Source organism: Desmodus rotundus, chromosome 11 (assembly GCF_022682495.2).
Source record: "Desmodus rotundus isolate HL8 chromosome 11, HLdesRot8A.1, whole genome shotgun sequence".
In the NCBI taxonomy this organism is placed as follows: Eukaryota; Metazoa; Chordata; class Mammalia; order Chiroptera; family Phyllostomidae; genus Desmodus; species Desmodus rotundus.
In genome coordinates this window covers 14,767,342-14,794,527 of record NC_071397.1, presented here as the reverse complement: position 1 = coordinate 14,794,527, position 27,186 = coordinate 14,767,342, and the positions used below count along the sequence as shown (strand labels likewise).

At 41.9% G+C, this 27,186-nt stretch overlaps 1 protein-coding gene across 1 annotated transcript in view; it reads left to right on the top strand.

Moving 5' to 3' along the window:
• Positions 1-26,899, top strand: part of OPN5 (opsin 5) — a 29,247-nt gene extending 2,348 nt beyond the window's left edge. The window contains exons 2-6 of the mRNA XM_024557648.2: positions 1,647-1,766; positions 5,501-5,671; positions 9,000-9,334; positions 23,129-23,370; positions 26,836-26,899. Coding sequence (XP_024413416.1) covers positions 1,647-1,766; positions 5,501-5,671; positions 9,000-9,334; positions 23,129-23,370; positions 26,836-26,899 — 932 coding nt within the window. The remainder of the gene's footprint in view (positions 1-1,646; positions 1,767-5,500; positions 5,672-8,999; positions 9,335-23,128; positions 23,371-26,835) is intronic.
• Positions 26,900-27,186: the final 287 nt, after the last annotated feature.

The window sequence follows — 27,186 nt, the reverse complement described above, 5'->3', positions numbered from 1 at the left end:
TTTAATCTTTACCTTCTTAATCTTATTTTCCCTTAGCTATCCTTAAAAAATAAGTTTGCATTCTCTTGTTACCCAACGACAGCTCAGAGTTCCTGTGGGAATGGTCTACCTGCAGCTCTCAAAGAGTTGGCTATTATTTATGGATGATGCTTTGGGCACTGGGTGAAGCCATGTGAATCTCTTAGAAAAGAAAATTTGATAAAGGAAAAGTAAGAAAATCAGTATTCACAAAAGAAAAATAGAAAGATGAAGGGTGTTTAAATGAGCTTTGTGTATCAAATACATATGCAAACTTATTTCAGTCTTCTGGATACCACGTAGATGGCATTTGTTTATAATTTTTCAAGCCATGTTTTTACATTTTAATTTCCCAGTGTGCCTTGCTAGCTGGCTTCCTTTAACGAGATGTAGGTTTCACTTTAGTTGGTTTGCTGTAGAACTCCATAATCGCTTCTATTTTTTTCCTCTTCTTTCTTAAGAAAGCTAAAGAGAGGGTTGAGGGACCACTAGGCAGCACTATTCCAGGGATTCACAACTTCCTCCGAGCTCAGCACAGTTTCCTGGTGGTTTCAGACCATCAGCTGAAAACACGCATTTCTTTCCTTGCCCCCCGAATGCATTGTAGTGGAGAAGTAGAAATTAAAGCAGAAAACTCTGGGTTTCTCCTGTTAATACTCTCCTTATTCCTTACTACCAAAGGCAGCTGTACAAGATTCTCATTTATACACAGCTACACTATGAAGCAAGAATTCCTGAAGAAATCTACTCTACATGTTAAGCTATGGAAGTAGGTGTATTCTTTTCTTAAATAAAGTCAGTAGGGATTGGGTCTTTTTGGATGTAAGCTGGGTTTGTAAGAACTTTTGGATAGTTTCATTGTAATGCCAGAACCAATGAGTCATTAATGAAAGGATATAAAAAAGTGAGAGAACATTGATGCCATTGTTGGTAGGTTGGTGGGTTGAGGGTCACTTTCTCTCCCTTTGGTGGGAGTGGGAGAGCCTGTGTCACCAATTGTCACCCGCTGCCCTTCAGTACCTAGTCCAGGAGCAGCTGCAGACCCCCAGTGCCCAGGTGATCTCAGGAGGCCGTAGTCCTGGGATGTGTCTCCAGGCACTGGCCCTTTCCCTGCCAGGGTTGCACCAGCTTTCTCTGGCTTCTGCCTCTCCCGAATCCCTCAGGAGTCCACAGGGATAGCAAATGCACCTAGTGTGGTTTGGGTCACTTTATCTTCACACTGCATCAAGAGCCAGGGGATTAACCCTTCCTACCAGAGGGAGGGGATTCTATAAAGCCATTCTCCATGAAAGTGCCAGAGGAAGCACTTCACCTGGGGCACCAGTATGAGAACTGATCTTCAGGATGCCCACACCCTCCTAGCTTCGCTGGGAAGTTAGTGGTTCCTTTTCCTGGGTAAGTTTGGCTTCATAATCCCTGTTTTCTAATTCTTTGGAGGCAACCCATCCCTCCCCTGTCACTCACAACTCATGCTTTTTATTTCATCTTCTTAATTTAGATGTTTATGTAGAGTCCTCTCACCACCCTCTAAATCTATGGTGTCTATTTTTGAACTTGAGCGGTGTTTCATGTTCAAGTGAACTCTAACTCCTAGTTTTAATGATGGGAATTTGTATTTTTCTTTGTAGGGATTCTGTCCACAGTTGGAAATGGGTATGTCCTTTATATGTCTTCTAGACGAAAGAAGAAGCTGCGACCTGCAGAAATAATGACCATCAATTTGGCAGTCTGTGATCTGGGGATCTCAGGTAACATAATCTTGCTGTTTCTTCTGGGGGGGGGGGCTTTGAATTGTGCCCCATTCTGAAGTTCTCGCTGACTCAGACCTCACTCCCTGCCACCTCCCCTTCACAAGTCATGTTTACAGTTTGTGGTAAGTCCACAAGGTGCTGTCTGACCATTTCTTTAACCTCTATTGAATCCTTTCTATGTGCCAGGCATGTTTGATGCTGAGGATACTATTTAGAATAACACAGGATACCTTAGACACCTCCAAATGTAGTGGGGCTTAATGATTCAGAAAACAGAAACTTGCAGGGAGGCTGTAGGTCTCTGTCTCAGCCCCATTACACCCCTCTTGTCCATGTAGAAATTTGTTAAAATAGCATCAAGGGGGTCAGGCCTGCAGGGTAAACGATGAGTGAAGCCAGTCTCAGACGTGGGTGCAGGAAGGGGGAGGCTGCCTTGTTGGTAACACTGAAGTGCAGCTGAGGGACTGACTGCAGACATAGGGAGCTTCTAGTCCTTTGGTCCTCAGACTTGGCTGCACAGAAACGTCACTTGGAGAACTTGAAAAACAATACTCGCGGCTGAGTTTCATACCCAGCAATTTTCGTTTAGCTGGCTGAGAATGTCCCCCGGATGTCAGGATATTTGCGATCAGGATTTCCAGATAAGTTTAATGTGAAGCCAAAGTTGAAAACCGTTTCTTTGCCCTCTGGTAACCCATCAAGTACAGGTTGGAATAAAATTTCTTTTCCACTGTCCTTCACACATGTTTACATATTATAAACACGTATGACTTGGGTGAGTCACCTCGCATTGCTGCCACCTGTAGCGCTCCCGGGCTGCCCAGACCCACTCCCACGCACCTCTGGAGTCCGCATCCTGCTGTCGAACACCCCGTCTTAAGTTACTAGGTTTGGGAAGTTAGAGTTTGAACAATGCATAGCCACTCCTCTTTCTGCTGGAATTCTTTTTAACAGTTTCCCATCTAAAGCAACCCCTTCAAAAATATTTTCTGATATTCCTGTCCCTCTTCACAAAGGAATCTTTCTGCCACTGCCAGTCTCTGAAAACAAGGCTCTATAATAAGCCTCTCCCTATTCGCCACACAGCAGTGATGTGTTGCCTGCTACTCAGAGTCTGAATGGAGCAGGTTATTTAGAAGGACTCTACTCAGTATGGACAGACTTAAATCGCGTGAACTCTTATGGGAAATACACATGCACACTGAGAGGGACATGACCTGTCAAGCCCCTTTCTGTGGAAATCAAAGGAAACCCAGGGAATTTTCGAGGCTGCCAAAGGGCTGCTATTTTCAGTATTGCCACGCGATGGCGGTGTCGCAACATGAATGACGGTTTTCCGGGGTCATTTCAGCTGACCCCTGACTCAGTTCTCTCCCTGGTACTGAAGGTAAAAAGCTTGAATGAAACCTGTTATTTCAGCCTCATCTTTTACCATTGATGATACCCAACTGATGCTTAAAGCTAAGTCAGAGTAGGCTTGAATAAAAATGTTCTTAATTGGTCAGAAATATTGAAAATGCTTTCAACTAAGCAAATCTGCTCTAGAATTGCACAAACCACCTCATTAGCTGAATACATCTTTAGAGTAATTCACCAGAAAATATTTTCAATCATACGATAGCTTTCTCTGATCTAACTCTGACCATTGTTTTTTCAACTTCTGAGTACTATCTCCAATGAACTGTCCCTTTCCAATAAACCTTAAACATTTTATGTCTATATTATTTTTTCTTTGTCAACTATATTCCATTATAAGCACCTTGAATAAACACAACTAATATTTCTTGTTTAAGTACCAGTGGCTTGCAACTGTGTGTATGTACTGGAATCACTTAGGGAACTTTAAAAAAAAAAAAAGTATATAGATGCCTGGGCTTACTCCAGAGAAATTACATCAGACTATCCAGGGATTTGGAGTCCGAGATGTTGATATTTAAAATAAATCAAAACAGTGCAAAACAAAATGTAACAAAACAATACCTTCAGTGATTCAGAACCGCCAGGTTCATTACCATTCTACTAAGCAAAGAAAGGAGAAGCATGTACATGACATTGCAAAGGTTCGTCAGAAAGTTTGCTCTAGCTCTGGCTGGTGTGGCTCAGTGGATTGAGCACCAGCCTGTGAACCAAAAGGTCGACAGCTCGATTCCCAGTTAGGGCACAAGCCTGGGTTGTGGGCCAGGTCCCCAGTAGGGGACGTGTGAGAGGCAACCACACATTGATGTTTCTCTCTCTCTCTTTCTCCCTCCCTTGCCCTCTCTCTAAAAATAAATAAATACATACCAAAAAAGAAAAGAAAGCTCTGCTCCAGAAGGAATCTTAAAATGGCTTTTACTAATGGATGCCAGGCACAACAGACACCAAATTCACTCCACCGAATCACTTGCACTCTTCATTTTCTGCCTTTAGCATCTGGCAGGCACTAACCTCAAGCTTTGAATTTGCTGTTTCCTCTGCCTAGAATATTTTCCTTCTAGGTATTTGCTAGAGTTCTTTTCCACTGATTTAGGCATCTGCCTCAATGTCACATTCTTCACTGATTCCCTTATGTGAAGCAACAGTGTCTGTCTATCCCCTTCCTCGGCCTTATTTTTCTTCAGAGCGCTAATCGCTGTCTGTCATTCCATCACATTGTATCTTACACTGCAAATTAGTTCCTCCTTTTTTCTGCTCTATTTCAAACATGCATTTGTGAATCTCGATCTCCACTTTGTTCTCTAGCGCCTCGCTCCGTGTCTGTTACGTAAGAGGCACTGAATAGTTGCTTGTTGACTATGAACTATTCTTTTACACTCGGTTTCCTCTCTGACAGCGGAGTTAGACTCACTTGGATTAGGAAGCTCGAATATGAGGGTGCACAGTCCAGCAAGATGGGGTGTGTCCAGCTGCTTAGACAACTACAGGAGATGTGTGTCCGGCTTATAGAAAGCACTCAAGAAATACGTGTTAACTGCCTACACTAACAGGAACTTCTGTGTACCTTTGTGTACCAAAGTAGGGGCATACCTGGGAGCAGTGGGGAAGGTCAGCACCCGCGGGCTGTGAATATTGGTTACTTGCTGTTTCTCACACGATAAGGTCAAAGAACCCTGTTTTGATAGATACCTCAGATACAGGCTATGAAGAGCTTCTGAGCACATTCCGTTGAGAAGGGTGAAGATTGACTACAAGGACTGAATGGCAGGTGGTGGCATGCAGAGTGTAAAGTCCAAATGCTCCTCCACGTATGATGTGGTTACAGCCCAATAAACCCATCCTACACTGAAAACATCATGAGTCAAAAATGCGTTTAATGCACTAGCCGGCCGAACATCGTAGCTTAGCCTATCTAGCACACCTTAAACATGCTCAGAACACTTACATTAGCCTGTAGCTGGGCAAGACCATTGAACAAAAGAGCCTCTTTTATATTAAAAGGGTCAAGTAGCTCATGTAATTTATTACGCATATCACTTTCACACCACCGTAAAGTTGAAAAATCATTATGTTGAACTACCATATGTTGGGGACCATCTGCAGAAGAATATTTTCTAGAAAGTAACCAGCAAGAGAGAAACTAACAGAAGCCAACAAAATAAGTAATTTGAATCCCAGAGGTCTGGATCTTATTTTAGATAAATTGAACGTAACATTTGGTAAAATAGCCATCTCTTGTTGGAATAAGATGTAACTGAACAGTGAGTTGAGGTCTGTGGGTACACGTGAACCTGACGAATTGTGTGGCGCTCTAGTTGTAGGCAAACCGTTCACGATCATCTCTTGCTTCTGTCACCGCTGGGTGTTTGGCTGGATTGGCTGCCGCTGGTACGGATGGGCTGGATTTTTCTTTGGCTGTGGAAGTCTTATCACCATGACTGCTGTCAGCCTGGATAGATACCTGAAAATCTGCTATTTATCTTACGGTAAGTAGGAAAGTTCCTCCGCCCCCGATAGTCAGAGCTGGGTAGTTGTCAGAGCTGGCCATATTTACCTCATAGGTGATAAACAAAGATAATGAATATTCTCATTACTACTCAAGAGTATTCGATTTATAACCTATCTTATTCTAACAGATGTTCGAAGGTTTGAACCTGTGTCAATGTAGGTTGATTTTAAAACTACTTTTCTAGGAACATCTGGTGTTTGCTTGTAAAAGTATCATTTCCTTTTATAAACTGTGTAAGCTTCTACCATCACTTGCCTTGCAAACAAAGGAAATCAAATTCACTGGAAGGTTATTAGATCCAGGACGTTTAGCTGGTTCCCGCATAGTAAGTGTAATTCCGTGTAAACATGTCTGTGGTCCTTCTGAGCACTCAGGCCCCCTGTGATTTCAGAGATGAGGAACTCCAGCGGTCTACCTCTAAGTTAGAGAGCCACACAGTGTGTCTTCAGGAAAGCGCACACACACAGCAGCAATGTCACTCAACATTCTTTTTGTGGTATTGGTAGGTAGGTAGAAAGGTGAGTGACTAAGAGAACCAATGAGGGATGAGCCAGCAACAAACAAGTTTTCAGGGGCTAGAGATTTTTTTTTTCAACTGATTATTCTACATGTTAAAATAAATTTTTATTACTTTTACTTCTCGAAGTCCTGGGAATTTATTGAACCCACAAGAGAGGCATTTGGGCCCTTAGGTGTCATGTTGAGGACCAAGTGCAACCAGGGCGTAACCTGAGTTCCCTCTGGTCGAAGCTGTTCTGTCTGTCAATCTGCCAATCAGAGTGACTGTGATCCAGGGGACAGAGGGAAACCTGGAGCCTTGGGTCGGAAAGACTCTCAATGTGGTAGAATTTTCCTCTGTATTTTAGAAGTGTACAGTCTCAAACTCCAAGGAGACCTTGCGCAGGGAAGGGGCGGGTGGCGATCCACCATCTTCCCAATCCAGCCCTTTGTCTTTTTTTTTTTAATTTTCCATCTCCTTTGCTAAACAGTTTAAAACTTCCAAGAGAAATAGTGTGGATCGAAATTTCCAATAAAATAAAAAATAGACAACTGTACGCATTCTAAATAACTTCAGAGTCCAATTCTTCCTATAGAATTGTTTCTGGTTCCATCAGGGATGGAAGGAAATTTGCTTGGTGTGTGAACACACAATGCAATTTGTACACATATCTTACAGACAAAAAGGCAAAAAGTTAAACTTCCTGGGGGATAGTCGAGGGATACAAAACCTTAATGTCTCTGCTTTTTAAATATTTTCTTAAACTTAGGCTTTGTGTCAATTTAAGAGATGATACTCTCCATCCCTAGAATGATCTCAGGGCTTAACTCCACATGGGAACTATCTAAATTTTCCAGCTGCTTCTAGCGTTGAACTTCAGTAGGACGGTTTCATCATTTGATCTCACACACGATTAGATCCTCCACACCGTGTCTTAGAATGTTGGAATTAGAAGATCGCTTGGGGATATGTAGACCTTTCTCCCATGGAATGTGATGAACTGTTTGAAGGCATCCCTGACAGACAGCCATTTGGCCTCTTCTTGTGACCAGTGACGGGGAGCTTACTACTGCACAAGGCAGCCCATTCTCTGATTGGTCTGCTGTCATTGTTACAATGTTATTCCTTATATTAAGACAAAACTGCCTCCCAGTAACCTCCACCCATTGGTCCTAGTTCTGACTTCTGGAGCAACACAGAACCAACCTACTAATCTACTCCCTCCTGTACTTGACAGCCTTTCACCATACTCGAATGTAAGTATAAAACACCTCACCAAGTAACTCTAACCATAAATGCTTGTAAGTATGCCTATGCACATTCCCATAAATATACGTGAGTATCCATGCCAATGTTTTCTCTCTTCTCATGGGTGACCCAAAGCTGACAGTTACGGCGGCTAACAATTATTGTCCTTATCTGGCTAGGATAAAGAAATTGCATTTTATAACATACAAATGTCATGTATGTGAAAAAATAGCAACAATAGAATATATAAACCATCTGTCATATTTCTTGTTAGCACTAAATGAGACAAACCCTGGAGTAAAAAGGTATGTTAATGTAGTTCTTCGTAGCTTGCATTTTCCATTCAACTCTTATCCCAACCTGTAAGTAATACAGTCTTCCTTCCTCTATTTAACGCATAAGAACACCAACATTCAGAAAGGCCGCATGGAGAAGGTCAAATACTAGATGTGAGAAGAAGGCCCAGCTGACCTCCCAAACCTCACCTGGCACTAAGCAGAGGGAGGTCTATATCGAAGAAGTGGTTTGGTTTATTTTTAGTGTGTTTTGATATTCTTCCCTGCTACTGTAAAACCAGGGCTATAAGGAGTCGCTTCTCCAGCCCTGCCAGTTCAAGGGTGTGGAAAGAAGATAATTAATTTCCCACGTAGGCTGCAGCACTAGGTGAGGCCAACCTGTCTTCAGTGGTTGTGGAGAACTTTAGAAAATGATCACTAGTGCTTTGGCTTTTCCAGAGGACTGCACCATTTCCTTCTCCCGGAATTCTCTTTTGGTTAATGAAAACTAGGGCCGAAAATGGAGCCCTTTTTTGTTGTTGTTATTTTGTTGAGTTTTCCTGAAAATATTTTTACAGAATTACTTTTGCGGAACATAATACAATCTACCTAGATTCTCTCCCTCTTCCCCCAGGGCTTTGTGAGCGTGGCTGTTGTGTTAATAACATTTGAAGATTCAGAATCTGCTCTCACCGAGCATAGTCAGCCACTTCAATGTCACACCACTCAGTTGTGATCATGGCCCACCAACCCCCATGTGACAAGTGCTTAGGAAGAGAAATGAATTGAGAGACACTAAAGGTTTTAGGGAGGAGGGTCCACAGTTTACAGACACAAGCAATGTCTTATCATTTTTCACCTCCCCTTGGGTGGTCCATTAATATATGTCTGTTGGGGCTCCGTCTACCAGTTAGCCTCTTACATTGGATAGGATCTCAAAGTTTATTCTGGATGCTTTCCCAAGATCCTCCACTGCCTTCAGCATCTTCTTACTCTTTTACTGTCCCCTTTCTCCAGCTTTTGTCACTTTCCTTTCCCAAGGCTTCCAGATCCCTAGAGGAAACCTTCCCTGTGAAATCACTTCCAATTTTATTCTTTTGGAAAAAGGCCCAGCTCGGGAGCTTTTCTCACTTCCCTCCACTCTCCCTCAGGCTTCAGTTCTCTGACCATTTCTCTCAGAAGCCAATGAAATAACTCTTTGGATGTGGAATTTGACATATCGAGGGGAGGCATTTGGGTGGAGAGCAGATTATATCTTGGTAATGCTTTTCTTCTGCCTCCAGGGGTTTGGCTGAAAAGAAAGCACGCCTACATCTGCCTGGCAGTGATCTGGGCCTATGCCTCCTTCTGGACCACCATGCCCTTGGTAGGTCTGGGGGACTACGTTCCTGAGCCCTTTGGAACCTCGTGCACCCTGGACTGGTGGCTGGCCCAGGCCTCAGTAGGGGGTCAGATTTTCATCCTGAACATCCTCTTCTTCTGCCTCTTACTGCCAACGGCGGTGATTGTGTTCTCCTACGTGAAGATCATTGCCAAGGTTAAGTCCTCCTCCAAAGAAGTAGCTCATTTTGACAGTCGGATTCACGGCAGCCACATGCTGGAAATGAAACTGACCAAGGTAACTGCAGCAATAATTTACAGAGGTGTTTTCTAATCATTTAAAACTTCAGAGGGCAGGAAGGATAGGGAATGTTGGAGTCTGGGAGAACTTAGAATCTCTACCGTTTATGTACTTCTGAACTTTGTTATTTTTTATCTAAGCCTTTGTGGTATCTCTTTTCTCTGTCTCAGTCTGTGTGTGTCTCTCTCATTAGTATACACTCACATACACATGCACACACAACAATTCCAATATCTACAAAATTTGTACAGCGGATCTACCAGGGGCTTGTTCTTTCTATTGAAGAAAATATTACTGGTTCTTAAAAATTATTTTAGTAATAAGAATAATAACTTTTATGAATTATAAAATGCTTTGTATGGACTTCAGTGGGCATGATTAGGGATAGTCTACCCTCTCCACATTATTCACAGAGAAAGAGCTTACTATGCCTGCTTTCCTCTGGGAAACTTATCTCAGGAGTGATTTTTGCAGGTTTGAATCCCTTGGTAAATGCTAGTTTCAGAGTTGCCAGCAATTTAGATGTAGTGGTGTAAGGAAAAGAACAGACAATTTGAAAACAAACTAGGATTTTAATTTCATCCCTGACACTTGCCAGGTTTGTGACCCAGAGCTAGATACCTTTAAGTCTGTATTTCTTCGCTTGTGTAACAGAAAGAGTAACATCCACCTCACTGGGTTGTGGTGGAGATTTAGTGAGATAAAGTGTGTTGTCCTGTCTTCCTGTGCATGGGATATGTTACATGAACCCCAATCCATCCCTTCTCTCATAATTTCTAGGAATTCTGGTAAAATCTAAGGCAGTGGTCTTTACACACTTTCATCTTGTCTCACCCTTACGTTGCAAATACCTTTCAGCTCAGACCATCAACATAAATGACATACAGGTAATGGCAAACTATGTGGTTAATATTAGCTCACCGGACTTTTCATGTTTTTAAAGTTAAAATTAGATGGAAGTTCTAGTAATTCCCTCTGGTATCACAGTCAATCATGCTGATCAATATCCCCCCTTCAGGTGTCATCAGGACCTACTTTAAGGACCAAAGGTCTCAGGGATTTATAGTTCATTTAGCAGTTCTTTCTTGACCAGAGATGGCGTCCTAACAAGTCAGGACCCCTGTCTTTGTAACAGTCCTCTCTCCAAATTGCTGGCTTTTTGAAGTTGTGCTAACGTCTCTTGGTTGCACAGTGTGAGCTAGAGATTCTTTTTTTAAATTAAAGTATAGTTGATATACAATATTATATTAGTTTCAGTTGTACAACATAGCAATTCAACATTTATATTCCTCATGAGATCATCGTAAGTTTAGTAACTGTCTGTCACCATACAAAGTTATTATGATAATATTGACTATTTCCCCTTGCTGTACATTACATCCCCATGACATTATTATTATTATTATTATTATTAATTATCACCCTTACCCGAGGACATGCTTATTGATTTTAGAGAGAGGAGAAGAGGGGGGAAGAGAGAGAGAGAGAAACATCAATTGGTTGCTTCTTGTTTGTGCCCTGACCGGGGATCAAACTGATAAACTCTGGGTATGAACCCTGACTGAGAAATAAACAAACCTGCGATGTTTTGGTCTATGGGACGATGCTCCAGCCAACTGAGTCACACCAGCCAAGGGTTGTTGTTGTTGTTTTTGTTATTATTATTATTATTATTATTATTTATAAATGGAGGTTTGTACCTTTTCTTTGCCTTCACCTTTTGTATGTACTTTACTCCCTTCTGGCAGCCATCAGGTTGTACTTGCTGACTTTTACTCCCTAAACTCCACATGCTGAGTAGGAGGAAGTTGAAGGAAGTTTTCATCCTCCAAGTCTATACTGATAACCTAAATATAGAGCATTCTTCATGGACAAAAATACAGATTCAAGAATCATAATCTACTTCGATCTTATAATGGGCTATAAAGTAGGAAAATATATGCACAAGGATATATTATCTGTAGGATAATAAGTTATTTGTTTTCAGCTCTTCTTTTAGCTCTTGTGTGTTTTTTTAAATAAATTTAATCCAAATGAATTAGTCCAAGTTAAATGTGGGTTACATTTAATCCAAATTCTGCCCTGGCTGGTGTGCCTCAGTAGATTGAGCACTGGCCTGCGAACCACAGGGTCACCGGTTCAATTCCCAGTCAGGGCACATGCCTGGGTTGTGGGCCAGGTCCCCAGTGAGGGGTGTGTGATAAGCAACCACACACTGATGTTTTTCTTCCTCTCTTTCACCTTCTCTTTGCCTCTGTCTAAAAACAAAATAAATAAAATCTTTTTTAAAAAACCCAAATTCTATTGTATACCAAGCAGTGTTCTAGGAACTGGGTGAATGAAACAGTGATAATTTTCCTTTTCAATATTTAATGGAAATGTGCCCAGAGAAGCCACATGATGTCTCTCACACTGGTATGTTGTGGGGGAGTTCCGCCCGCAGTGACCCCCCACCCTAGCTTCCATGGATGAGAATAAGTCTACCAAGACAGGATCTGCTTGGGATGGAAAGGTGGCCGATCTCTCAAAGGAGAAGGGCCAGGAGCCTTTTCCTCAATGGGCTTTTATTGGGTTCAATTTGCACAGGAATACAGGTAAAGCTCATCAATCATTGTTAGGCAGTAAGCATCAAACAATAGATAATAAACAAAGAACTTTGAGGGCTTATTCTGAGTCAGGGTCAGTTAGCTAAAGGGCTATAAGACTTTTGGAAACAAACGCATTTCAGGCTTGGACCCTTATCATTTAAATTGAGGGTGTTAGCAAAGCAGGTTTCACAGGATTTTATGTATTCTTTCTTAGGTCTGATTGCCCCAGGGAATCCGCCCTTTCCAGCACAGGACTGCACCACCCTCTGTCATTGTTTTAGGCTTAAATCAGGCAGGGGAAGTAAGGCAGCCAAGAGATTAGGAGACTTCTTGCAGACAGAATGAGGACTCAGGCTAAGTCAAAGCTGAGGGGTGAGGGTCCATCACCCTCTTTTTCTATAGCCCCCCAAGTCCTTCCCTGTGGGCCTCTTTGTGACCATGCCTGTCTTAGGTCATCCCTCCCTTGAGGAATCTTACCTGTCATTGGCTAACTGGTTAGGCTCAGGGCCAAGCAGGGTAAAGTAAAGTGGGCAGAGGTGGTGCCCCTGCCAGGGAGATAAGCTTTGTCTCCTTAATGGCTTATGGTCCCAAGCTCTCTGACTCAGCCTTAACCATGGGGGGTTTACAGCTTCTGAAACCAGGCAGGGTGGTTCCCAACAGTATGTGGCTTTCAGTTGACCTTGCAGCCCTGTAGGTTGGTATACTAGTAAAGTTGCTGAGATGTCATATGACTTTCTCTCCCTTCTTGCCATCCCCCAGTGTTATTGGCCTTGAGACATTTTGATGGTCTTGCCTAGTGAATCTGGGTCCTCATACCCATGAGGCCCTTCTCTAGTTTCTCGGAGTCTGTTACTCATTATTTTCTCTCCTGTTTGTTACATTGCTTGACTTGACCCACTCACAGCTAGCTTTTGTTAATACACTAGAATCTTGTTTCTTTGTATATTCTTGAGGGTGAGCAACTTGTTTAGTCAGTGCTTCTGAAGCTCATTATCCATATGAGGTGAAGCTCAGCACACATCATTTAATTTGATTTATTATCATACTCCTTGTCCTGAACTGTATAGATTAAACAGCCAGGCTGACCCAGACAAGATTAACTAAAGAAATGTTAAATGGAAAGAGTAGGCACATATGTATGTATGGTTTTATTTTATGTGTACCTTCTAAAATAAATACTAAATGACACTATATAATATATGTCTATATTATATTATATATTATTTCTATATTTCATTTACACACATAAAATCTCTATGAAAAGGAGCTAAATATAAATGCTTCTAATTATTAACATTTGGTGGAAAAAATTTAAGTCAAAATTAAACCTACATTGAAAAATAAACACAACTTTGTATTATGGCATGTTCTATACTAAATTAAAGCTATTTTAAGTTACTCTTTAATTTTGACCTTGATTTTCTTTACTGAACAAAAATAAGCAGAAACAGCCTCATGCTGGGCCATTTCATAGTCATTTCCTTTCATTTAGCCACCTCTCAGGACTGGCAATTTGCCTGTTTCTTTCGTGCTTCTGATCTTCAGAACAGCCTGGTCTAAAAGCTTATTACTTAAAGGCCACCTCCCAGGATTCTGGGATCAAAATCATTTACCTTTTCTGTGTACTCTAATTATTTCTAGGGGGGTTATTACCTGGGCCTGTATTTTGCCAGTCTGGCCTCGCCAACTTAAAAAATTGATGTTTTATTTATAACACTTTCTCCACATTGTAGCTTCCTTCTAATTTATTTAAAAAAGTGATTTTGCTAGACTTTTGTAGCAGGCTGGAATTTCACAGACTACAGAAATTGCAGAGGTGTGCTCCCCCCCTAAAAATCCCCTAAAGAAACCAAAAGAAAAAAAAAAGATTTCTATAATTCAGTATAATTTCATATTTATGCCTGCATTTTGCCTTGTAAAACAAATAATTTTAAACAATCTGGAGAAGATTCATTTGAGTCAAAGGTTTTCCTTCTCTTCTTATAACTATGTTTTAGGAATGTCTATAATTCCATGGTGCCAGTGGGTGGGGTCCCCTGGTCTGGCTGTTATTTATTGACCCTAGTGCTGCTGGGAGGGTTAAGGTTCCCTCTGGTTTCAGTCATCAGTAGTCTGGTCACCTTGCATACTTCTTGCCTCAACTGTAAAGCCTCTTTATATTCATTAGCAATTCCAGCTACTTCCCCATCCCTCCACTGCAAACCCTCTGATAGCTGCTGGGAGTTTGGTTAAGACCCTGGAAAGTGAGACATAAGTTTTCTGTTCTCCTATCCGCAAAGCATTGGGGACCTATTGCTCCCCCAACCCCACCCCTGGGCCCCATGCTCAGCTCAGTGGAGCAGATTTCAGAAGAGCATCTGGAGGTCAGTTACCAGCTCCTCCAATGCCACCCCATCCCTCACCATGGGGCTGCGAGCTCTTTACCCACACTGCAGTGGGAGAACTGGGTCCTATATCCACATGCATCCCTTGAATTGTTCCTGTAATAGTTTAATGCCCTAAGTCCTTCAAGCCTCTGGCTGTGGATATGCAAAAGTCATTTTAATTCCACTCAAAATTCTTTTCTTTCAACCATCTTCTCTCTTGTAAGTTTCCAATTTCTGTTTTGAAACTCAGAAGCTGAGAAATGAATGTTTTACTTCTCTGGGTATTTCGGCTCGTAAAAAGCTTTATTACAAGGCAATGAACACTCTCACTGCTTTAATAAGGGGGGATGGTGGAGTCACAGGAGGGAAGTACCAGAAGAGTAATTTTTGCAAATATTATTATGCTAATTCTATTAGTACTTCATATGTATTCATTTGACAGACATAGATTGTCTATAATGTTCCAGGCCTATAGTTAGTACCCAGATCCTGGGGGTAGCTGGCTTTCTTTAATTTTCCTGTTTCCTCCAAAGCCTTCCTGACTCCGCCCATCTAGTGGAAGTCCCTCCCCAGGCCGTCTGGGCACTTGGCATGTGTACTTCCCTGCATCTCCTGTTTGTTGCTCTTTTTTGCGAGACAGTAGACACTGTTTGCTGCTGCCCCCCATTGCCTTATGCCTGCTAGATGGTTAATCAAGATTGCTGTAATGAATACATAATTGAATAAACTAAGCCTAATTACCTTGATGAGTGTTAAGCGGTCCCTTGACCCCTGGCTCAAGAGCCTCCTTCCCTTTTATACCTGAGGAAGCGCTTTGCTTTGCCTCATTTTCTCACTGTGATCGTGATCTTCTTAAAACTCAAACATGAACGTCCGCTTCCCTCAAGCTACTCCTCTCCTTTATTGCTCACAGAGTGTTATCTACCACTGAGGATTCAGATTCAGGAGGGACCCCCCTGTGAAGTCTAAGGCTAGTTTGTGAGAAAGCTGAACTGTATTGCTTTATTTTTAACCTGATTAATGAATTTCTTTTCTCTATTTCTTCTTAGCTTAAATGCCACTTCCCAGAGAAGCATTCCAGAATTGAATCCAAGTCTCTTTATTACATTGTTTTAACGTTGCCTTTACATTTTCTTCTTAGAACTTATCACAATGTATAATTCATTTACAATTGCATACTTGTCACGATATATAATGAACTTACAATTCCCTACTTCTGATTATTTCCTCAATGTCTGGTTTTACCACTAGTAATAAGGCCCATGGGATTAACCACTGTATTGTTGTGTTTACTTTGTGGCTATTTTTGCCACTAGCCCACTGAGAAGCTTCACACATAGGTGACATTTACTATTTACTTTGGCTGACAGTGGTTTAACCCCTTTTTGTGTCTGGAATTTTTGTGTTGAGGAATTTCTAGCATTTTGTGTCTTGCTGAGGAGTGCAGGGAGCAAAGATTGCCTCCTTATTTAAAAGATACAGAAAGGCCAGTTATTACGTTTCCAACATTCCATTCACCTCTCTGGGCTTCAGTTTTCTCTCTGTGAAAGGAGGTGTGGAAGGAGAATTAAATGGTAACTAAATTGCTTCCTAAAACTCTGAGGTTCTGTGAAAATGGCTGCATTGGTTAGACTGTGTAAAGGTAACAGTTCTGATTTCTAAACCCACTGGCCTCTCCACCTGACCTGAGTAGGTGCCCCCACTAAGTAGCAGCGACCCCATCTCAAGGGCCTTGGTTCATCAGTGATGAATAGTGGACTCTCCCTTGTTTTGTTGAAGCAGATACTTAAAAACTTATATGTTCTATTCTTTATGCCAGCCGCAGCCTAGTTGGGGAATATCGTGTTCAGTTTTAGACCAAAACTCTAAAACACAAATGCATGGAACGACGTGACCTGATTTACATCCTCTCCTTTCAAACATAGCTTTTGCTTGTTTATAGAGTAGTGGTATTTTAAGATTTGAGAAAATTCCAACTTGGAAGTGCAGAATTTTTCTTCTGCTTCTTTTTTTAAAAGTTTGAATTAATATTTTCTGCTTGGATCACAGCCATGGTTAACATATGGCAGACACACCAAAACTCACAAGTTTTTCTATATACGTGTATGAAGGAGGGTCTGGGGCAGGTGGCTCTAGCCATCATTCTGCTGGTCATATAGAAAGAAGGAAGAAACTCAAACTAGATTTTCTTAGAGTCGGTAAATTACTTACGTTCTTAAAGGTGGTGTGAAAGGTTAACATCACCACCCTTGCTCTTATATAGGTGAGAGGACTGGGGGCCAAGGGGGAGAGGTCACAAAGGTCAAGTTCTCTGCTTTCCTCCAGGCCATTGGTTGTATCACTCAGTAACAGGCTGCCTGCCATGTGGAAGGTAGTAGTCTTATAACTGGCGTTTGCTATTGCATTACTATCTTTTAATATCACTTTTCCCTCTGGTTGGGAGGAAATCTGTAAACTTTCTAGCTAGACCCAAGACAGAAAACCAAATCTTATTATGCCTATGGGCCTGTCGATGTCACGCTTTCCCGAAGCAGGAAGGGACCCCTCCCCGTTCTCTCAATGCAGAGATGTGGTGATCTCTCTTCCTGGGACCTTGTCTCGTCCCAGACACTGCAGGATGTTGCTCATCTGGAGTCTAGCTGCTTCTGCAATGCGACTCAAGCTTGCTGTTGGTGGGGAACTTAACCCATCTCTTTGGGCCTCCTGTTAAGCCTACACTTGCACGTCAATTCCATGTGCTCTCCCATCTATTTCACTATTCCAGGTGGCATGTGGCTTCAAGTGTTGCCTGAGTCTCACTCATATCTGGGCAAAGGGCCTGCTGGGAGGAACTGAAATGGTGGTTCTTAGAGAGTCAGGGTTCTGTCTCACTCACACTGGTTGGTGGAGCTGAGCCATGATTGGAATCCAAACCCCAGAGTACCTCCCTATCAGTGACTGTCCCTCAATTCTGCACTGCCCAAGAACACAGAGAAGACAGGACCTCTCTTCTTGGAAATCTTATTGCTGGAATGGTTCAGGTGTATTGGGTCCCAAAGCAGAGCCTTATATAACTTGGAGAATTTACTTTCAGTCCTATTGCTCTATTATTGCTTTATCTGGTTAATTTACTGGACTTGATCAATATGGACACTGTTACGTCACACTTGATACAGCCTGGACTGTAGCTTCAGCATGGGAATATCCCCAGTCATCTGCAGCAAGATGTATCTGAAATGCACCGGGTTGCAGATGTGTGACTCTTTTGTATATAGATGCTAAACAAGTATTCTATGAATTTCCTCCCACAAAACTGCCTAATTTAAGAATTTAGTTTTACTGCTTTTCCAGTCAACCAAAAGGCAGTGATAGAAGTGAAGTAATTAAAAACTTTGAGGAATAGACAGGCACAGGTGAGTGTGTTAGGACTGGTTGAAGGATATCTAGGAGAGAAATTCTGGAAAACAAAAATGAGGACATAATCAGAAATGAGGAAGGTCAAGAACCGACTGAGGAAATGATCAAATATGTTCCAAATTGAGTAGAAATTTCTTGGAGAACTGAATGCAGCATGAAAGTTTTGGAAATTTTTGTAGAATATATCTTAAAATAGTTTTAATATTTAATGTTTAATATTTTGTGGATTATAATTTTAACAGGAGAAGGTTAAAATGAATGTATCTCAGTTTAACTTTGTATTTACTTCAAAAGCATACATAATATTCTTCAGTACATTTTAAATCTAGGATTCTATCACTCTTTCTACTTTAAACGTTCTTTGTAGTTACTCAGTTTAAAGTATTTAGCTTTGGACTTCTGGTCAAAATGGCAGCATAGGTAACGGCTCACATCCTCACACAAACACATCAAAATTACAACTAAATAATAGAACAGACATCACTCCGATCTGCCAGAAATCAAGTTGAATGGAAGTCTGAGAACTACAGAATTAAAGGAACCACATCCATACAGACTGGTAGGAGGGGCAGAGACTTGGAACAGGCTGAGCCCACATCCAAGTGTTGTGGATAAAAATTTGGGAGGGAGTGAGGAGTCCCAGCTCCACACCAGGCCCCCTCAGCCCAGGGTTCCAGTGCCAGGAAGATAAGTCCCCACAACTTCTGGCTGCAAAAACCAGTAGGGATCGAGTTGGTAGAGGAAACTTAATGGAGCCTCTTAAAGAACCCACACGTGGAGTCACCTACTCACTCATTCCCTCTGAGCTCCAGCACCGGGATAGTGGCAAACAGGGAGGAAACGGAGTACCAGACATCAAGGCAGGAGTTGAGGAACAGCTTTCTCGGAGACAGAAAGTCAGGCAGAAGCCATTGTTTCTTTTCTGAACCCTCACCCCACAGAGCCACAGAACTGGCAGGCTGGTACCATATCTGCCAGTTCTGTGGCTCTGTGGTCTCCATCAACCTGACTAACACTGTCTGTCCTGCCCTGGAGATCCCCTGAGGCTCCATCTCGCCCAACTTGCAGGTGTTAATAGTGGCTTTTCCATATGAATGACTGGTCTTGGCTCATACTTCACAACTTCCTGAATCCTTTCAAATAGGAACAGCTGACCTCAATGAGCCCCAGCCCCCGTACCTCTTGCTAAATCGCTCCAGGCCTGGCACTAGCAACAGCCAGCCTAGACTCATAGCTTGGCTTAGCCTGGGAATGTCCAAGCCCAGCACAAGTAGCTGCCATCTCACATGGCTTTATAGCCATGTCAGGCAGGGTGGCCCTAGGCAAAACACAGGTTGTGGATGACCTTGGCCAGCATCGTCCAGGAAACCCCAGGGCCTGTGCACCCAGTGGAGAGCTACAGACCACATTGGAGTAGCACCACCCAGCCACTGCACAGCTAATCTACAGCTGATCCTCCATGGAAGGCAGAGGTTTGTGGTCAGTGGTCACAGCCAGTCCTTGCAGCTGACTGGCCTGGGTAAATCCCTCCCATATATCTGCCAACAACAACCAAGGTTCAACTTCAAGAGGAGGGTATACTCAGCCCACACAAGGGGCATACCTGGAGTACCCAGCTTGGGTGAAAGGGAAGGCTGTGCCACTGGACCCTATAGGACGCCTACTAGTTTAGGCCACGCTACCAAGACAAGGAGTCATAACTGCTCTATCTAATACATAGAAATGAACACAGCAAGGATGCAAAATAAGGAGAAAAAGAAACATGGCCCAAATGAAAGGACACATCAAAATTTCAGAAAAAGAACTAAACAAAATGGAGGTAAGCAATCTATCAGATGCAGAGTTCAAAACACTGGATATAAGATGCTTAAGGGACTTAATAAGGACCTCAACAGCATAGAAAAGATCCAGTCAAAAGGGAAGGATACACTAATTGAAATAAAGAAAACCACACTGATTTACTTGCTGTGTTTAAAACTACAGTGTATCTAATTCTCCTATGTCTTTTTAAAAGGGAAAACATAGTGTCAATATTTTAAGTCCTTTCTAATGCCCATTACACACTCCCATAACACTAGAGAACATGTAAAATGTGAAAAATATTGTGCACTAAGTGCTAACCTATTTCTTTTTTGTCAGTGACTTTGGCAGCAACACAGGAAACAGCTTTTAAGATACTGTGAAGTCATCATATGACTTACTGAAGGACAAATGATGGAGCTATGTTAAGTTCCAAGACACCTGCTAAAGCTACCTTTATTTATATAGTTATTGTTTATTTGGGGATTGAGAAAAAAATCCCCTTAGTGTAAGCCTGGAGGCCTCCATTCAATTTACCAACAAAATTCACGCAGACCAAACCAAATGCAGCCTCCCCTGGGTGAGCTTCTGCAGAAAAATGGAAAACCAAGCAAGTGGGAGACCTGCCCATGGGCCGTGTGCCTCATGTATGACTGTGAAGCACAGGTGAGAATTTGGGCTCAGGCCTTAAAGCAAGCAGCAGGACCTGAGGCTGAGCTTCAGGATGTGCAGGAGATTTGGGATCATTTGATTCATCTCCTTGGGATTAGATTTTTCTACTTGAAAACTCAAGTGAAATAAATATTATTGAGGGTATTTTTTTTCCTGCTGCAGTTAAATTTTAGAGATTAGCTGCCAACTTTTTGGATGGAATTTTAGAACCTGAGACGTAAGGCACAGGTGGCAAACACAAGGCCCCGGGCTGGATCCAGCCCTCCACCTTGTTTTATCCGGCCTGGTACCTTTTTCTACCCGGTGGCAGCGCCGAGCTCTCATTTAACTGTTAAGGGTAGTTACATTTATACAGTCCTAAAATTACATTCGGCCCTTTGAAGGCAACTGAGGGGCTGACGTGGCCCCTGAAAATGAGTTTGACAGCCCTGACATAAGGGTAATTTCTCAGGCATCCTTCTTAACACATCCCACACATGAGGGGTTCCCAGGGTGCACACACACACTACTGACAAGCTGTTCACAGGTCAGATAGACTGAAGGGTATGGACCATTCCCTGTGCCCAATATTCTGCTCCCACAAAAGCATATTGAAATGCACATGCACACAAATGAGTTTGCTGTAGGAAAAACTTATCCAACTGGATTTCTAAAACAAAAAAAAAGAATGCACAAACATTGCTGCTTTAACTTTATTAATAAAACATTTTGTGTCTCATTGCTCATCACTGATTCTTTACACCAGTTTGTCGTGACCTTGATGTTGGGAACTACTTTACTTCTTAAATAAGGGGGAAGGAGGAAAGAAGAAGTGTTGCCTGGCCTGGGCTCAGATAGAGCAGAGAGGTCTATTCTTACACCTTCTCAGGGTTTTAGGGAACTCGAAGGTAAAAGGAAGGCACATTTTTCCTAGAGCTTCCAAGGTGGGTCTGATGATGCTTTTTCTAATCACATGCCCATCCCCATTCCTACTACTGTAGCCAGGGGCATGTGGTCCTTGGGTCATCCAGGGTCAACATGATGCCTGTGATGCCAAGTCAAGAAAACAGCCTGGGGTAGGAAGAGGGGCTGGCCATGCTAAGGTATGGGGTATATTGAGAGGAGGAACATAACCCCAAACAAGAAAACCAGGTATCCCCTACACAGGACTCATTTGAATGTGGTATCATTGTAGCAAGTCCTTGAATAATCCTTTTTGTTCAATGTCATTTTGTTATCATGTTGATTAGGTGCCAGAGGAATATAACTTACTTATATTAATTACCCTGTAGTAAAATTGTTTTGTTATAAGTTGTTTCACTTAAAGTTGCAGAACCTACTGATGGTGTTAGGTGGGGACTTACAGGGCTTACCTTACAGAGAAATATTCTTGTAGATAACAATTACTAAAGTTAGCATGCTTTCTCTCAGCGAGGGTCTGAAAGAGCTCAAGCTGAAAATTAAAATGAAAGCCTGGACTTCCTTTGCCAGTGTCAGTACCCCGACTGAGACCCCTCAATTCCTGTGTAGACTGTTGCCTAAACAAACCTGCTACAAGTAAAAAATCTGTGTGGGCAGAGACTGTATCTGTTTCATTCATTGTTCTTTATCCTCAACACAAATCATAGAGGAGATGCTCCATAATACCTATCAATTGGATGGATAAACAGTGACCTTTCTACCTCCTGGTTTCCACCTTCTCCACTTCATTTTACAGGCTAATCTTCCTAAGATGGTTCTTATTACACCTCCTGCTTAAACTTACTAGTGCCTGAAAACATAGGGAATTAAGTGCAAGCTCAGTTATAAAACCCTGAATACATGGATGCTTTTTTTCCCCAGTTTTATCTTCCTTTGTTGCTTTCCCATACACCACAGCGCATTGCTCACAAGTTCCTATACAAACCTCACACATGTCTGTCTACATCTTTGCTCATGCTGGACTCACTACTATTCCTTTATTTCCACTCGCCAATATGCATGCTGTATGCTACATCCCTTATTAAACTCAATGTGTCCCACAGCATGTAATGTTGTCCTCCTGGCACTTAAATCCCATTCAGCCTGGTACTGTAGTTATTTGTGTTTTAGAGGGATACAATTAAGGCACAAGCTGTACTGGTACCTCTCACAGCACCGGCTAGTGTCCTTGCACAAAGCGCTTTCCAAAAAAGCGTTTGCTGAATTCAAGTGAGATGATGTGTAGGGTCAGGGAGACAGTTACAGGGCACTAATTAAGAGTATATGACTAAGGGGACTGAATTGCAGATGATAAGAAACTAGTAAGGATGTTTTAAGCCCTATTTCTAATTATCCTTTGGTCTGAAAATTAAGAGGCCACTACAACTAATAACATTTTATAAGAGAGAAAAGTGTTTTCTGGAAAAGTCTTGTTCTATGCAACTGTGTCGCTTTGGTTAACGCTCAATGGACTCTCTTTTCCTCTGTAGCTAGTGAATTTCCACAAACTAACCCTCAAACGTAAAAATGGGAGCCAAACGAAATAATATTTAATAGAAATCTCTGAAGAAGATTCATATTAGTATTTCAAACAAGGGTAGAGTTTCTAAGTCTCCTGAGGCTAATCTGGGCAACTTAAAATTTCATCAAGGTGAGCGTATTTTCCCTCTAATTTTTAAGTGAAGGCAGGCTGAGAAGTCTGGAAGCTGCAGGATCGCTGATGCCTTTTTAGCATGATTTCCTGCCCATTGTAGGCATAATCCGATGGTGTTTACAGGGGTAAACTTTGGGCCTTTGGGTGTGTTCACATTCTGGAGCAGAGAATAGATGAGATGTGGTAAGCGGGAAAAAGAATTACCATGACTTCTTCTGGCCTAACATATCAGAATTTCATATGAAATGATTCCTACAGACAAGAGAAATAGAAAGACAATAGACTTTGTTGGGTATAAATAGGCTACCTGCCTTTCCCCCACGTCCATCATTCCCACCAGGTGTCTTGATTTTGTTCTGTTGCTTTCTCTCACCAGGTGGCCATGTTAATCTGTGCTGGCTTCCTGATTGCCTGGATTCCCTATGCAGTGGTCTCCGTGTGGTCCGCTTTTGGAAGGCCAGACTCCATCCCCATACAACTGTCTGTGGTGCCAACCCTACTTGCAAAATCGGCAGCGATGTACAATCCCATCATCTACCAGGTCATTGATTACAAATTTGCCTGTTGCCAAAGTGGCGGTTTGAGAGCGACCAAGAAGAAATCTTTGGAAGACTTCAGGTAAAACTTCAGAAGCCAGAAATTAGTGATACTCTCTTGTTTCAGAATCCCATAGGGTTCAAGCCCCTGTGAGATGCTGTCTTCTTAGGGTTGGTGCTTATCACTTAGCGTAAGGAGGGATTTATTTCCCTTTGCTGAAATCAGGTCATGAGATATGTAGGGGATGATGGCAGGACTAGAGAGTGAGAAATGTAATTCTGTTTTTTAAAACATTTTTACTCATCTTTCAATTACAGTTTACGTTCAGTAGTATTCCGTGTTAGTTTCAGATGCACAGCTTAGTGGTTAGGAGTCCCCCGGTACTGCCAGCATGCACCTGATAATACATAGTTACCAGGATATTATTCACTGTATCCCTATGCTCTAATCTACACCTCTGTGACCATTCTGTAACTGCCAATTTGTACTGCTTTTCATGATTCTGTTTTGGATTGCAGAGCAACTAAGACAGGAAGTTATGTTCCTTTGAACAACCATTATCTGAGACCAAACCCATGTAACTTCAAGACTACTATTCCACATGGCACTGATCCAAAATGAAGTTTTCACAACAGAAAAGATTCCCTTGTTTGGGACATTTCTACTATTAGCTAAGAGTATAAGATTTGGGCAAGCAAATGTAGGAAAGAAGGGAGGTGACATTTTTACTGTCTGCCAGGTTCTTTATTTTATTTTTTACAAGAGCTCCATGTCATTCTTGCTCTTACCTTTGTCAGATAAAGAAACTGAGATTCAAGGACAGTTGAGGTTAAGTGAGCTGCCAGAAAATAGCAGAGCAGGTATTTAAATTCAGGTCTATTGGGTTTCAAAACTCGTTCCTATTCATCTTTGCTGTATCTACTACACAATGGACAAGTGAATCTGGGGATCCAGCACTATTTTTCCTGAAGACCCAGAGTAGGTAAAGAGCTGAGGACTAGGGGTGTTCTTCTGTGTCCACTCAGGGCCAGGCTAGCAGTAGAACGTGGACCAGGTACCTGAATTCATGGTCTGAGGTGAGGGCTGTTGAGGAGTCCCCGGATTCTCTGAGCCCACTTTTTCCTTAATCATTTGAAGCCTAGTTATTTTTCAAAACTATTTTCCTTAATTAAGTAGAAAACAGAGGGGGGAAAGGGCAGAACTAGCTGTGAGAAAATGTGGATTTTCATCTTGTTCTTTCATTGTGCTTAAATGACCATTCTTTTGACCTTTTGTTTCCTCACCATGTGGGCACAGGATCAAATGAAAAAGATAATTAAAAGATAGCAGAACTAACAGGTGGTGCTGTCGTTGTTGCTCTGGTGCAGCGGAAGAAACACGCAATGTGGAGGTGGAAGACCAGTGTTTAAGATCGATTCTGTTATTCGATTATATAGAGCAATAGCTCTATATTCTGGGGCAAGTTAACTACTTAGAGCCCAGGATTGGGATACCTGATGGCCATACTCATCTTCCTAAATTGTAAGAATTACTCCAAATGCATGTGTGGAAAGGGCTAAGTAACGACTGTTACTACCCCCCCCCGCCACCCCACACCATTGTTGGTGGTAAATGACTTTGCTGTTGCACTGAAAAAAAATCAAATGCTGAACCAAAATACATCTATTTTGGAAGTAATAACACTTGGCCCTTATGGACTATTAATACTCCATTATGAATATAGGAAGAGAGAACACTTTTAATAGAGCATTTATGAGAGAAAATAATGAGGCACTTCTTCCTCTGAAGGAGATGGGAATTTGGCAGGAATAGCTGAAAGCAAATTTCACCTACCTTGTAATTTTGCCTCATACGGACTCTCTGTTCCGAACATTCACGCACAAGTGTGAGCAGCACATAAATATTCAATACTCAACAATGAAAAGAGAAATTTATGTGGAAGAAAGTGACTTAAGGCTACAAAGCTTTGGAGAAATCACCAGGAAAGAGACAGTTCAGTTCACCTGCTCTCATTAGCCACTTAAGTGAAATATGGCCGTTGCTTTGCTGGAGGAAGTCAAGGGCTGTTTCCCTTACTCCAGGGCTCCAGTTTTCAGTGGGAACAGCAGGCAGTGATGCTGAAGCAAGGAGGGGCCCTTAGGTTGTAGAGGTTGGAGTATCTTCAGGGGAGGAATGCTAAAGAGATACGAGGCTGCAGATTTTAGAGGGATCTGCTTTAGACAACAGCAGAAGTGTGTGAACTGGCCATGAGGGGTTCTTTATAACATTCCGCAGGAGAAAAAAAATCTTGTTTATCTTTGTTGTGATTAAGGAGCTAAGAAATTGGGCAATGTGGAGGCCCGCAGAGTGAGATGAAGAGGCATGAAGCCCGTTTAGAATGGGGCATGTTCTGCCAGAACAATTAAATCGAATTACTCTGTATTAATTGATATCTGTATTCTTTCCTTTTCTGAGCTCTGAAATGTATTTGCTTTTAATGGAAGACCCTCTTGGGAAACAGTTTGATTTCAACTAAGAGCTAATGTGCTGAATATGAATGAGATTGTGGAAATACATTTTGAGTAAATGTAACAGTTAATTAAAAGTTAACTTATTTCCTCCCCTCCCCCCAGCATTGAGTGTCTTGAGATTTTGGTGGAAGCCAATAAAAAATAGGGCCAAGAGCCATTTTCGAAATGCTGTTATTCACCTCCCCTGCCCAGGGTATGCAGATGTAGTCTTCTGCATTTCGTAAATAGTTTTTCTCCACCTTGCTGTGTGTAAGAGCCACCTGGGAAAGGCACAAACTACTGTTGTGTGGACTTCACCTGCAGAGATTCAGTTTTAATTGGTCTTGATTGGGGCTAAGCTTCAGCTGTCTGACTGTTTAACTCCCCAGATGATTGTCATTTGCAGGCATTGTTGAAAGCCAGTGAACCAGAGCCTGGGAAAGAAAATCATTAGTGCAGCTCGTGGAGTCACAGGCCTTTCAGATGCCCCTGTAGACACACACCCACGGTCACCAATTGCCCGTGGCAGGTGAACCAGACTGCAGATGCTAGGCCAATATTAGATGGGGCAGAAAAGGTCAAAAGACACGGGGTACATAATGAAGGATGAGAACATTTTACATTCCTAGGACTTTAGTAAAAATGAAAAACAAAGAACAAAGCCCTAAATTCCACATTGCTATTGTAATCAAACTTCCCCTGACCACCTTAGTTTTAGTGCTATCCTTGCAAAAGAATGCTCTTTTAGTAGATGAATCCCAGGGCCCAGCTGAGTGGTAGATAGGTGTGCAGTGAATTCTGTCCTGGGGGACAGCAAAATCACTAAGGCACAGATAATGTGCCAGGAACAAGTGGCTTGTGTTTGGAAAGCTCTACCCAAGGGACTTCTTAACTTTGAAAATTCTAAATTGAATTATTACTTTTCATCATTTTAATTCAACTCGTGCATATAATATTCATGGTAGTCAATTTTGACATGATGTACATATATGTGTGTGTATATATATGTACATACATATATAATACATATTAAATTGCATTTTTCTTCTATATCTAGGCTACACACCATAACCACCGTCAGGGAGTCCTCGGCTGTGCTGGAAATCCATCAAGAGGTATGAAGATGGACACAGTATCACTCATGGACACAATTACTCACTTATTTGCCTCTTCACTGTTGTTAATGTTTGATTGCAAACACACTTTTCTCTTTAGTATATTTTTATATTTGTATACTTTTCTTCTCTTTTCCTTAAGCCAGGATTTACTGGGAAAATGCCAATGGTCAAAAGGAATCTTGATTATAGGATGCTACTTTAAGGAATATTACTTGGAAGAGTCTCCCTGGAATTCTATTTTTAAAACCTATTGTGATGCCAAACAATATTAAGCCTGAGATATTAAGAAA